At 40.7% G+C, this 14,627-nt stretch overlaps 1 protein-coding gene across 7 annotated transcripts in view; it reads left to right on the forward strand.

The window, feature by feature from the left end:
- Positions 1–14,627, forward strand: part of erc2 (ELKS/RAB6-interacting/CAST family member 2) — a 106,494-nt gene that overhangs the window by 44,726 nt on the left and 47,141 nt on the right. For 5 of the 7 annotated variants that reach the window (XM_046340160.1, XM_046340166.1, XM_046340181.1 and 2 more), the window contains exons 3-6: positions 7,632–7,793; positions 8,087–8,353; positions 10,962–11,048; positions 13,531–13,686. In XM_046340160.1, coding sequence (XP_046196116.1) covers positions 7,632–7,793; positions 8,087–8,353; positions 10,962–11,048; positions 13,531–13,686 — 672 coding nt within the window. The remainder of the gene's footprint in view (positions 1–7,631; positions 7,794–8,086; positions 8,354–10,961; positions 11,049–13,530; positions 13,687–14,627) is intronic. The other 2 variants (XM_046340163.1, XM_046340194.1) reach the window with 1 other exon arrangement.

Raw genomic sequence — 14,627 nt, forward strand, 5'->3', positions numbered from 1 at the left:
TCATACTGTACATAATGTTACTGACTACACTAATACATTCACACTGTACATAATGTTACTGACTACACTTATACATTCTTACTGTACATAATGTTACTGACTACACAAATACATTCATACATAATGTTACTGACTACACTAATGCATTCATACATAATGTTACTGACTACACTAATGCATTCATACATAATGTTACTGACTACACTAATACATTCACACTGTACATAATGTTACTGACTACACTTATACATTCTTACTGTACATAATGTAACTGACTACACAAATACATTCATACATAATGTTACTGACTACATTAATGCATTCATACATAATGTTACTGACTACACTAATGCATTCATACATAATGTTACTGACTACACTAATGCATTCATACTGTACATACTGTTACTGACTACACTAATACATTCACACTGTACATAAAGTTACTGACTACACTAATACATTCATACTGTACATAATGTTACTGACTAAACTAATACATTCACACTGTACATAATGTTACTGACTACACTAATACATTCACACTGTACTTAATGTTACTGACTACACTAATACATTCACACTGTACATAATGTTACTGACTACACTAATACATTCACACTGTACATAATGTTACTGACTACACTAATACATTCACACTGTACATAATGTTACTGACTACACTAATACATTCACACTGTACATAATGTTACTGACTACACTAATACATTCATACTGTACATAATGTTACTGACTACACTAATACATTCATACTTAATGTTACTGACTACAGTAATACATTTATACTGTACATAATGTTACTGGCTACACTTATACATTCATACTGTACATAAAGTTACTGACTACACTAATACATTCATACTGTACATAATGTTACTGACTAAACTAATACATTCATACTGTACATAATGTTACTGACTACACTAATACATTCATACTGTACATAAAGTTACTGACTACAGTAATACATTTATACTGTACATACTGTTACCGGCTACACTTATATATTCAAACTGTACATAATGTTACTGACTACACAAATACATTCATACATTTACATTTACATTTAAGTCATTTAGCAGACGCTCTTATCCAGAGCGACTTACAAATTGATAATGTTACTGACCACACTAATACATTCATACTGTACATAATGTTACTGACTACACTAATACATTCATACTTAATGTTACTGACTACAGTAATTCATTTATACTGTACATACTGTTACCGGCTACACTTATATATTCAAACTGTACACAATGTTATTGACTACACTAATACATTCATAATGGACACAATGCTACTGACTACACTAATACATTCATATGTAATGTTACTGGCTACACTTATACATTCATACTGTACATAATGTTACTGACTACACTAATACATTCATACGTAATGTTACTGACTACACTAATACATTCATACTGTACATAATGTTACTGACTACACTAATACATTCATACTGTACATAATGTTACTGACTACACTAATACATTCATACGTACATAATGTTACTGACTACACTAATACATTCATACTGTACATAATGTTACTGACTACACTAATACATTCATACGTGATGTTACTGACTAAACTAATACATTCATACATAATGTTACTGACTACACTAATACATTCATACGTGATGTTACTGACTAAACTAATACATTCATACATAATGTTACTGACTACACTAATACAGTCATACTGTACATAATGTTACTGACTACACTAATACATTCATACGTGATGTTACTGACTAAACTAATACATTCATACATAATGTTACTGACTACACTAATACATTCATACGTGATGTTACTGACTAAACTAATACATTCATACATAATGTTACTGCCTACACTAATACATTCATACCGTACATAATGTTACTGCCTACACTAATACATTCATACCGTACATAATGTTACTGCCTACACTAATACATTCATATTGTACATAATGTTACTGCCTACACTAATACATTCATACTGTACATAATGTTACTGCCTACACTAATACATTCATACTGTACATAATGTTACTGCCTACACTAATACATTCATACTGTACATAATGTTACTGACTACACTAATACATTCATAATGTACACACTGTTACAGACTACACTAATACATTCATACTGTACATAATGTTACTGACTACACTACACTAATACATTCATATTCCTGTACATAATGTTACTGACTACACTAATACATTCATACTGTACATACTGTTACAGACTACACTAATACATTCATACTGTACATAATGTTACTGACTACACTACACTAATACATTCATATTCATACCGTACATAATGTTACTGACTACACTAATACATTCATACTGTACATAATGTTACTGTTACAGACTACACTAATACATTCATACTGTACATAAATGTTACTGCAGACTACACTAATACATTCATACTGTACATAATGTTACTGCCTACACTAATACATTCATACTGTACATAATGACTACACTAATACATTCATAATGTACATACTGTTACAGACTACACTAATACATTCATACTGTACATAATGTTACTGACTACACTAATACATTCATAATGTACACACTGTTACAGACTACACTAATACATTCATACTGTACATAATGTTACTGACTACACTAATACATTCATACTGTACATAATGTTACTGACTACACTAATACATTCATACTGTACATACTGTTACTGACTACACGTATACATTCATACTGTACATACTGTTACAGACTACACTAATACATTCATACATAATGTTACTGACACACTAATACATTCATACTCTACATAATGTTACTGACTACACTAATACATTCATAATGTACACAATGCTACTGACTACACTAATACATTCATATGTAATGTTACTGACTACACTAATACATACATACTGTTGCAGACTACACCAATACATTCATACATAATGTTACTGACTACACTAATACATACATACTGTTGCAGACTACACCAATACATTCATACATAATGTTACTGACTACACTAATACATACATACTGTTACTGACTACACTAATACATACATACTGTTACTGACTACACTAATACATACATACTGTTACTGACTACACTTATACATTCATACATAGTGTTACTGACCACACTAATACATTCATACTGTACATAATGTTACTGACTACACTTATACATGCATACATAATGTTACTAACTAAACTTATACATTCATACATAGTGTTACTAGCTGGGAATAATATAAACATGTTACAACTATTGTCAGGATAAATGAATTTCCTCTCATTTAGTGTTACTTAGTTTACATACAGCATTTTGATGAATAAATTATGATTATTCAGCATATGACTTATGTGTAAACATACATCTTATTTATCGCTCCCTCAACATATTTACTTTTAATGTCTCCTTTTCAAACACCTCTTATTTAGTCTCACAGTATTAATGGCATTTTATCGACAATATGGAATCCATATTTTGTCTATTTTATGGTGTGTCTGCTGTGTGTGTATGTCCCTCTATATTTGAGAGAGAGAAAAAAGAGAGAGAGAGAGAGAGAGAGAGAGAGAGAGAGAGAGAGAGAGAGAGAGAGAGAGAGAGAGAGAGAGAGAGAGAGAGAGAGAGAGAGAGAGAGATAGGAAAAGAGGGCAAGAGAGGTGGAGTGAGTGTGAGAGAGCGAGATAGAGGCAACAGTGATTAAGTGTGAGGAAGGGAGCAGATTGCAGAAGACTGGTTGAGCATGTGTGAATGTGGTTTTGTGAGTATGACTAAAGATTTGACAGGTTTTAAATGGTTTCAGTGTATTGGCCCAAGAAGGCTGGGATGCTTACATGAGGGAGTGTTGCCCAACGCAGTGGAAATATGAGATACTGGCAGTCCATTCGAGACAGCCGGAGAGACTGCACCCTGCTAAAGGGACCACTACCCTCTGCTGGTTGGAAGAACATACTACCACAGCACAGGCTTAACACAAATAGGGCAGGGTTCTCCAAACAAGTTTACACAGCAATGTTTTTTTTCTTCAATTGTTGTACATGAAACACTGTAAAAACACTAGCAAATCAGCTCCAAGTGATTTTAATTTAAGAAACCGGTTCCAAAGTAGAGATATATATGAGATAGAGTAGAGATATATATGAAATAGAGTAGAGATATATATGAGATAGAGTAGAGATATATATGAGATAGAGTAGAGATATATATGAGATAGAGTAGAGATATATATGAGATAGAGTAGAGATATATATGAGATAGAGTAGAGATATATATGAGATAGAGTAGAGATATATATGAGATAGAGTAGAGATATATATGAGATAGAGTAGAGATATATATGAGATAGAGTAGAGATATATATGAGATAGAGTAGAGATATATATGTAATCGTGTACAGTGCATTTGGAAAGTATTCAGCACCCTTGACTTTTTCCACGTTTTGTAACTTTACAGCCTTATTCTAAAATGGATTACATGTTTTTCCCATTAATCTACACACAATACCCCATAATGACAAAGTGAAAACAGATTTTTAGAAATGTTTGCAAATTTATATTTAAAAAAAAACAGAAATACCTTATTTACATAAGTATTCAGACCCTTTGCTATGAGACTCAAAATTGAGCTCAGGTGCATCCTGTTTCCATTGATCATCATTGAGATGTTTCTACAACTTGATTGTCTCGAGGCACAGATCTGGGGAATGGTACCAAAACATTTCAGCAGCATTGAAGATCCCCAAGAACACAGTGGCCTCCATCATTCTTAATTGGAAGAAGTTTGAAACCAACAAGAGCTGGCCACGCGGCCAAACTGAGCCATCGGGGGAGAAAGGCCCCGATTATGTTCCAGCCCCCTGACCATCCACTCAAGAAAAAATTGGCACGCAGGTGAATCTAGTTGATTATCCCTGATATAAGGGGCTGTTTTCCGGACCCAGATTAAACCTAGTTCTGGACTTAAAAGTACATGAATTAATCTTGCTTTTTAATCCAGGACGAGGCTTAATCTCTGTCTGGGAAACCGTCCCCACAATACCACACCTATTAGATGTACCCAGTGTATGGTTACTAGTATGAATTTGTTCTGCCTTGTATCAATTAACATAGTGAAACTTAATGCCGAAATGTATTCACCATCAAATAAGCTCACAATTTCACTCTTTCCATTAAGGTTTCCATTATGTTTTAGAGTGATTATAGTATGTGTTTGTGTGAGTTTGTGAGGTTCCTAACTGTATCATTTACATCAGAATGGATAGTGACACATGATTTGAGGGCTGGATGGATGAATAAATAAATGGCTAAAATTCTGAAATGTTTCTCACACATTCTTCACACGTTCTCATGTTCTTCACAACGTTTTTGTCACGTTTCTCATGGGAGCTTTTACAGTAGCTCATATGTTCTCCACATGCGCTTCATGCTACCGAGTGTTCTGATGCTGTGTTCTCCGTGCACTGTGTTCTCTCTGTTGGTTCCGCCCGTGCTACTACAGCTGCTGGATGCCAGGAGGACCAAGGTTTGTCCCTATGTCTGCCACCGCTGCCCTGGCTGCCGTGTGTGTACAACATAGAGTCACCACCAGTGTGATGTCGTCGTGTCTCCTCAGTGACCACCAGAGACCCTCTGCCCCCCAACCAAACACACCCCTAGGTCATATCTGAAATGGCACCCTCTTCCCTATATAGTGCACTACTTTTGACCAGAGCTTGTGGGATCTGGCTAAAAGTAGTCCACTAAGGCCTATATTGTGAACAGAGCGCCATTTTGGACATACTCCTAATTTGACTCTTATACACACCCAAAAGGAGTGTGATGGGTTTAGCCTGTTTTGTTCCCTACACCCTACCCTCTGACCCTCTCCCTTCCCCTACACACTCTGTTTAACAGAGTGTTGTTTGTTCAGCTATTCCTTATTACCTCCAAGCACACCTGGTCCTCCTCGTATGTTCCCCCTATACAGACCAACATACTGTGAGTGTGGTTCTCATATAGGGGTGTGGCTGCTCCTCTGCACTGTGTGTGCATCGCTTGTGATGCTATAGTATATAGTGTTTTGTTCTGTATTTATCTGCCCCCTAAACTCCAACACCCAGGCTAGGTTCCAATGTCCATACTAGATACCACTGAGAATGCGTGGCCCAATCAGTGCACAGTGGTATGCTAGTGTGTACATTGGGAGAGTCACAGAGCCTCAGCCTCCTTTTCCCTTGTCCTAAACACACTACACACACGACAATCGATGTGTGACTCATTTAGTTATCAGGTACTGTACCCCTTTACTTTTCCTGTGTGCTTCCTGAAGCAGTGTGTGCAGTCTAATGGAGGAGCATTGCTTTTCCCTAACACACACACATGCATGCATGCACACACATACACACACGCACGCATACACACACGCACACATACACACACACATACACACGCGCACGTACGCACGCATACACACACACATACACACACCACCCTAACACACAGCATATGGATGGGCATGAACCCAGAATTCCGCTGAGTCTACTGCTGTCGGTTAGCCTCCATCTCTCAGTGGGAACATTGTTTACTGTGCTCTACATGGACCTCTGCTGCTCTCGACTCAGGCCGTATGGACAGCACCCGCCCTACAGTAATGATAGATAATTAGCAATAATGCTACAACAATCATACATGATAGCAGCACAGCACAACCTCCTTTGAAAGTGCAAGCTGTTGAACACAACCTTTAAACAATGAACACTTGACATGATCGTCAAACTATTATCGAAGGATCATGGTCCTACAAGTTCTTCGCTTTCCTACTCGAATAGGGTGCCATTTCGGTTGCACAATCGGTTTCTCCCAGCAACACACATTCAGTCATTCACTGGATGGCTTTGTTTAAATGTCTCTTTTAGTATTCCTGCTGTCAAAACTTTGAGAGACATTCCTAAAGATTAGATGACTGATATACAGTCCTGTAAATAGATAGCCATTTACAGTACTCACTACACACCCTAAAAATGGTAACAGAAGATGGAAAGCAACAGGCCGTATAGTTGATTATGAACAGTATATAAAACAGTTGTATTTTCTCTTACCTCTTCAACCCATACTTTCTCGTGTTGCCATACTTTGTGTGTGTGCGTGTGTCTTTCATGCCATAGCCAGGTAAGGCCTCCGTTTTTTCAGCTGTAACTTCTCCAGAGGGTGAATAGATTACAATGTGTGTTTGTGAGTTTCTCTGTGTGTGTTCTTCCTAATGCACATCTGCTTTCCACAGGGCCATCAACATGTTCCTTGTCCCCCCTCTCTATAACATGTTTTTTTGTGTGTGAGTTTGCATGTGTGCCTGAATATGTCCTTCCATGAGTACGTATTCAGTGACCCATCATTGTCTGGTCTGTAGTTTATTTGAATCCATCTTAGGCTAAGTGCTGTGATCCTACCAGATTGAGACTCCTTGGTGTGTGTGTGTGTGTGTGTGTGTGTGTGTGTGTGTGTGTGTGTGTGTGTGTGTGTGTGTGTGTGTGTGTGTGTGTGTGTGTGCGTGCGTGCGTGCGTGCGTGCGTGCGTGTGCGTGCGTGCGTGTGTGTGTGTGCGTGACCCCCACAGCACCTGCAGCTGACCATCCAGGCCCTGCAGGATGAGCTGAGGACCCAGAGGGATCTGAACCACCTGCTGCAGGAGAGTGGCGGCCGCTCTGGGGAACACTACACCAACATCGAGCTGACCGAGGAGAACTTTAGACGACTGCAGGCCGAGCACGACCGCCAGGCAAGGAATCTTAATAGTTAATAATTCACAATAGATGACTGATTAAATAAATGAGTTAGTTATTAGTTCCAGGTTATTATGACCAGGGTTGAACATTATGGTAACAACATTTCCAAATTCCCATTTACTTCTTATTACCTGGAAGAATTCTGTGAATATTCCAACCGGAGGTTTCTGGATTTTCTTCCAACTTGGACATTTTGGGAAAGTTCCCAGAATTGCGCTGCCCTAATGATGACATAATTTATACTTCCTTAATTTAAAATTCCATACAATTCCTTGCTTTCCTGCAGGCCAAAGAGCTCTTCCTCCTGAGGAAGACCTTGGAGGAGATGGAGCTGCGGATGGAGACCCAGAAGCAGACGCTGGGGGCCAGGGACGAGTCTATCAAGAAGCTGCTGGAAATGCTCCAGAGTAAGGGTCTGCCTGGGGGGCCAGGCAGGGTCAATGAGGAGGAGGAGCAGGAGAGGGCCAGGCGCATCGCTGAGGCCGAGGCACAGCTGGGACACCTGGAGGTCATCTTGGATCAGAAGGAGAAGGAGAACATCCACCTCCGAGAGGTACAAGAGTATATGGCTTGCGTCCCAAATAGCACCCTATTCTCTATGTAGTGCACTACTTTTGAACAGAGCCTGGTCAAAAATGTAGCGCACTATGTAGGGAATAGGGTGCCATTGGTGATGTGACTTATGTAGAATAACACATCAACCCCATTACCCATAGATAGACAGGCTAGAATAACACACCAACCCTGTTACCCATAGATAGACAGGCTAGAATAACACATCAACCCTGTTACCCATAGATAGACAGGCTAGAATAACACATCAACCCTGTTACCCATAGATAGACAGGCTAGAATAACACATCAACCCTGTTACCCATAGATAGACAGGCTAGAATAACACATCAACCCTGTTACCCATAGATAGACAGGCTAGAATAACACATCAACCCTGTTACCCATAGATAGACAGGCTAGAATAACACATCAACCCTGTTACCCATAGATAGACAGGCTAGAATAACACATCAACTCTGTTACCCATAGATAGACAGGCTAGAATAAGACATCAACTCTGTTACCCATAGATAGACAGGCTAGAATAACACATCAACCCTGTTACCCATAGATAGACAGGCTAGAATAACACATCAACCCTGTTACCTATAGATAGACAGGCTAGAATAAGACATCAACTCTGTTACCCATAGATAGACAGGCTAGAATAACACATCAACCCTGTTACCCATAGATAGACAGGCTAGAATAACACATCAACCCTGTTACCCATAGATAGACAGGCTAGAATAACACATCAACCCTGTTACCCATAGATAGACAGGCTAGAATAACACATCAACCCTGTTACCCATAGATAGACAGGCTAGAATAACACATCAATCCTGTTACCTATAGATAGACAGGCTAGAATAACACATCAACCCTGTTACCCATAGATAGACAGGCTAGAATAACACATCAACTCTGTTATCCATATATAGACAGGCTAGAATAACACATCAACCATGTTACCCATAGATAGACAGGCTAGAATAACACATCAACTCTGTTACCCATAGATAGACAGGCTAGAATAACACATCAACCCTGTTACCCATAGATAGACAGGCTAGAATAACACATAAACTCTGTTACCCATAGATAGACAGGCTAGAATAACACATCAACCCTGTTATCCATATATAGACAGGCTAGAATAACACATCAACCCTGTTACCCATAGATAGACAGGCTAGAATAACACATAAACTCTGTTACCCATGATAGACAGGCTAGAATAACACATAAACTCTGTTACCCATAGATAGACAGGCTAGAATAACACATCAACTCTGTTATCCATAGATAGACAGGCTAGAATAACACATCAACCATGTTACCCATAGATAGACAGGCTAGAATAACACATCAACCCTGTTACCCATAGATAGACAGGCTAGAATAACACATCAACCCTGTTACCCATAGATAGACAGGCTAGAATAACACATCAACCCTGTTACCCATAGATAGACAGGCTAGAATAACACATCAACCCTGTTACCCATAGATAGACAGGCTAGAATAACACATCAACTCTGTTACCCATAGATAGACAGGATAGAATAACACATCAACTCTGTTACCCATAGATAGACGGGCTAGAAATGTTTTAACAATTTCAAATACTTTGTGAAGCTTGCATTCAATTGCCCCTCCCTGTAGCACACAACAAGCATTATTGATGATTTAAGATGAAGTCGTCAACTCTGTTATGGTCAACCTTGTTGCTTTACTTGGCACTTAATAGGCACTTACTATAGTAATTGATTTATTTAACCTTTTGAAATGGCAAAACATGTTTTTTAGGAAGTTGACCGCATGCTCTTTATTACAGAATGTAAAAATTAGGTGAAATCCAAAAACATTTTCCATTAAGTTACATTACTCAAAAGGTATCTAATTGGTTGAACCACCCTGCTATCTGCCTACAGTAGACCCAGTAGATTCCACCTGGTTAGGGTAGCCTCTGTAGGCACTGGTCTCACTTGTGTTTGAGGTGTTACTGATTGTGCCCGAGTCATATTATTTATTCGGTGCTGGTTTTAAAGCAGACATTATTTGCCAATTTCCACATTTTTCTTCTAAGGTAAAGTGTATACGTATCAACACTAGAGGGCAATACTGTATGTCTTTCTATCTGTTTACTGTGCTCTGACTGAAGTGATAGGAACAGTGTTCAATCGGTGTAAGAGGAGGCTGGTGGGAGGAGCTTTAGGAGGATGGCTGGAATGAAATAAATGGAAAGGAGTCAAACATATGTAAATGGTCGTGCAAATAAACGTAACTTATTTCAATGCTGTCTCCAGAGTGTTTTGCTAAGTCATTACCCATTGAAAACACTGAACAGTTGTGTTGTGGTATTTGCTAAGATGCTTTTGGAGAGATTCAGAGCCCACATTTATAAAGAGTCTCAGAGTAGGTGTGCTGATCTGGGATCAGGTCCCCCTTATCCATGAAATCTTATTCATGATGATCTAAAAGGTTCAACTGAATCTAGATCAGCACTCCTATTCTGAGATGTTTAATAAATACGGGCCAACTGCACTATGTCTTAAGAGAGGCGACATTTGATGCTTGTCTTGTCCATTTCATATCAACTGGTGTTCTCCCAGGAACTGCACAGGAGAAACCAGATGCACCAGGACCCTGGCAAAACCAAAGCCCTCCAGACCATCATAGAGATGAAGGTAAGAACCATGGGGCATTATGGGTACTATTGTACATCATGCTACACCTGACTAGCACCATCACTGAGACCAACCATGTGGTCAGATGAAGTACGTAAACATTAGTTCTAAGAAGAACGGTTTTGCTTAGTTTGATTGCACTTTGATTCTAGTCTGTGGATAGCCTCGAAAGCCAAGGCTTTGTTCAACAAGACGATATTTGGAAGTATGGCCTTGTGAGACTAGTCTGTGTGGATGATGTTACAAAGGTACTTAACATGCAAAAGCTATGAAAAATATATTCAAAGCAGTAACTGAACCACTATAGAGCCCACCAGTCTACTGTAGCTGCAGAGCTGTGATATCGCCTCCTAAATATAAAGCATGAGCTCACAGCCCTCCAGCACGCCACTCTCTCACACACCACACCACATCAGATGGAGATGGATTGGGGCTGAGCAAAACCCCAACATCTCCTACCACTGTCATGTGACTCTCCAATTGCATGGTCACATGACATGCTGGCTCCTGGAGGCTCTGGATTTGCATACAGAGCCAAGCCCCGCCCCTTCCATTCTCGGTAGAGGAACTCCCCGCTCCTCTCCACTCTCTTCACAGCCATGTTGATGCTGATGTTAGCATGAGTAATGCTTTCTCTCTCTCTCTCTCTGACTCTCTCTCTCTCTCCTCTCTCTCTCTCACTCTCTACCTTACTCCTCAAACACTAAGGAGAGCATGCAGCCAGCTTGCTGGTTCCATGGAAACAGGTGTGGTTGTTTATGACACTGAGGCCAGAAAACAGGGGAAGGAGGGAGGGATGGAGGAAGGAAGGAAGGAAGGAAGGAAGAAAGGAAGGGAGGGAGGGAGGGAGAGAGAGAGAGAGAGAGAGAGAGAGAGAGAGAGAGAGAGAGAGAGAGAGAGAGAGAGAGAGAGAGAGAGAGAAATAGAGAGAGAGAGAGAGAGAGAGAGGGAGAGAGAGAGAGAGGGAGAGAGAGAGAGAGAGAGAGAGAGAGAGAGAGAGAGAATTACATCCTCAGCTTTATCAGCATGATCTACTGTAGCAGTGAAGTCAATTGGATGACATAGCTTCTCTGACCCATTGAGCTACGGTATGTTGTTGTCTATACTATGTTCTAATGTACTACTATGTTCTCTCTATGGTAGCTTGCATCTGACTGCAATTGTAGGATAGTGATGCATTGACGAGGCACATGGCCATGATAACAACTTTCACACTTTCACATTAACTCCTTAGATCAGGACCGTCTGTTGTTTTTTCCGTCATCCTATAGCGAGAGCATCTCATGCAGCCGGTGTTCCTAGTTCTCCACTGGGTTCTGGATGACCCCTGCTAAAGTTCTAGTTCAATTTCACAAGTTCAGAACCTGTCGAGGGAAGGACAGGTCGGGAGAGAGGGAGAAGAAAAGGGGTTCTTTCTCAGTGCTCTGCAGGAGGAGTGCATGGGAGACGGACCACGGCTACTCTATATTATTTATTTGAAAACCCTGCGAAGTCAAAGCTACACTCGGAGACGCAGTCGCAATCCAGAGACTGGCTCCTGCATTGATGTGCGAGCGACTACAGAGCAGTACGGACCTTCTTCCTGCTTCTTCTCCAGGCGTTTCTTTCTGGGCTTGACATTCTCCCAGGCTGGATGTGATGTGTGCTGCTCAGTATTTCCAAATGGTGATTAATCCACTGAGAGGCTGTGAGGGAGCTAAAGCTGGATCTGCAGCAGGCAGAGAAGGAGGAGGAAGCTTTCAATTTTTCTCCAGATACTGCAGCGGCTCTCCTTATTACTTCATAGAGCTCTTTCTCTCTTTATCTCTTAATCTCTGACTCTCTCTGACTGTCTCTCTCTCTCTTCCTCGCTGACTCTCTGACTCCGACTCTCTCTGACTGTCTCTCTCTCTCTTCCTCGCTGACTCTCTGACTCCGACTCTCTCTGACTGTCTCTCTCTCTCTTCCTCGCTGACTCTCTGACTCCGACTCTCTCTGACTGTCTCTCTCTCTCTTCCTCGCTGACTCTCTGACTCCGACTCTCTCTGACTGTCTCTCTCTCTCTTCCTCGCTGACTCTCTGACTCCGACTCTCTCTGACTGTCTCTCTCTCTCTTCCTCGCTGACTCTCTGACTCCGACTCTCTCTGACTGTCTCTCTCTCTCTCTTCCTCGCTGACTCTCTGACTCCGACTCTCTCTGACTGTCTCTCTCTCTCTCTCTTGCTGCCCTCTCTCTCTCTCTCTCTCTCTGCCCTCTCTCTCTCTGTCTCTCTCTCTCTGTCTCTCTCTCTCTGTCTTGCTGCCCTCTCTCTCTCTCCCTCTCTTTCAAGTGTTTTGTGTTTTGTACACTGGTCAACCTTTGGAAATGTTCTACCACTGGATTTTAAGTGTGGATGTAGTGTACAACTAGTGTGTGTTTCTGCATGTGTGTGTGTGTGTGTGTATGTATGTTGTCCAAGACACCAAGATAGAGTCTTACAGCTGGTGTGTGTGTGTTGACCAGGACACCAAGATAGCGTCTCTGGAGCGCAACATCAGGGACCTGGAGGATGAGATCCAGATACTGAAGGCTAACGGCTTGCTGAACACCGAGGACAGAGAGGAGGAGATCAAACAGATGGAGGTCTACAAGAACCACTCCAAGTTTATGAAGGCCAAGGTACACACACATATAGAGGAAAAAACACAAACTCACACATGCACACATACACACACATGCACCCGCACGCACACACACACACACAAACACATTTACTGTGTGTATGATGTGCCAAACACAATCACTCACAATCTTGGTTTTGCTGTGCAGGTTCAAAGTGAACAGAACAGAGCTGACTGTAAATAAACTAGCTTTAGTATTAAATTAACTGATTTCATCAGGGAAGTGCTTCGCTGGAAGCTATCTGACTGGGAGATGCTTACTTGTTGATTTGTTACTGACTGTACATTTAGCAGAGAGACAGCAGAGAGAGCGGAGGAAGACAATAAAGAACATCATTCTTTTGTTATTAAAATCTCTCTTTTCTGATCTGAAGCCTTGTCAATATGGTTGTATCCATCTAGCATGACTGATAGTAGAGTATTACCATTGGAACCAACTGCACCAAACTGCACCAAACTGCTTACGTTTAATTTTCTCATTAACTCATTAACTTCTTATCACTTGTTATTCAGTTGGTCCAGCTTTGATTTGCTCAGTCATATTATACAATCTGTCGTCAGTTGTCGTCAGTTGTCTCACAGTTTCTAAGCCTCCCTGTCTGCATGTCTGTCACATTGTCTGTCTGTCCGTCCATCCCTCCATCCCGCCAGCCTGCCTGTCTGTATGTCTGTCACATTGTCTGTATGTCCGTCGTTCCCTCCGTCCGCCAGCCTGCCTGTCTGTATGTCTGTCACATTGTCTGTCTGTCCATCCCTCCGTCCGCCAGCCTGCCTGTCAAACAGATGTGTTTGTCTTTCGAGCCCTCTATCTGTGGCATGTCATCTCGCCTCTCGCCTATCTGTAGAATTGTGTCTGTGTGTTTACATCCAACTCCACATGCATATTACCCGTTTGTGGCTGAAACCAGCGGGGGGGTTTGTTGACACCACCAATTTCGT

Source organism: Oncorhynchus gorbuscha, linkage group LG03, assembly GCF_021184085.1.
Source record: "Oncorhynchus gorbuscha isolate QuinsamMale2020 ecotype Even-year linkage group LG03, OgorEven_v1.0, whole genome shotgun sequence".
NCBI classification, from domain to species: domain Eukaryota; kingdom Metazoa; phylum Chordata; class Actinopteri; order Salmoniformes; family Salmonidae; genus Oncorhynchus; species Oncorhynchus gorbuscha.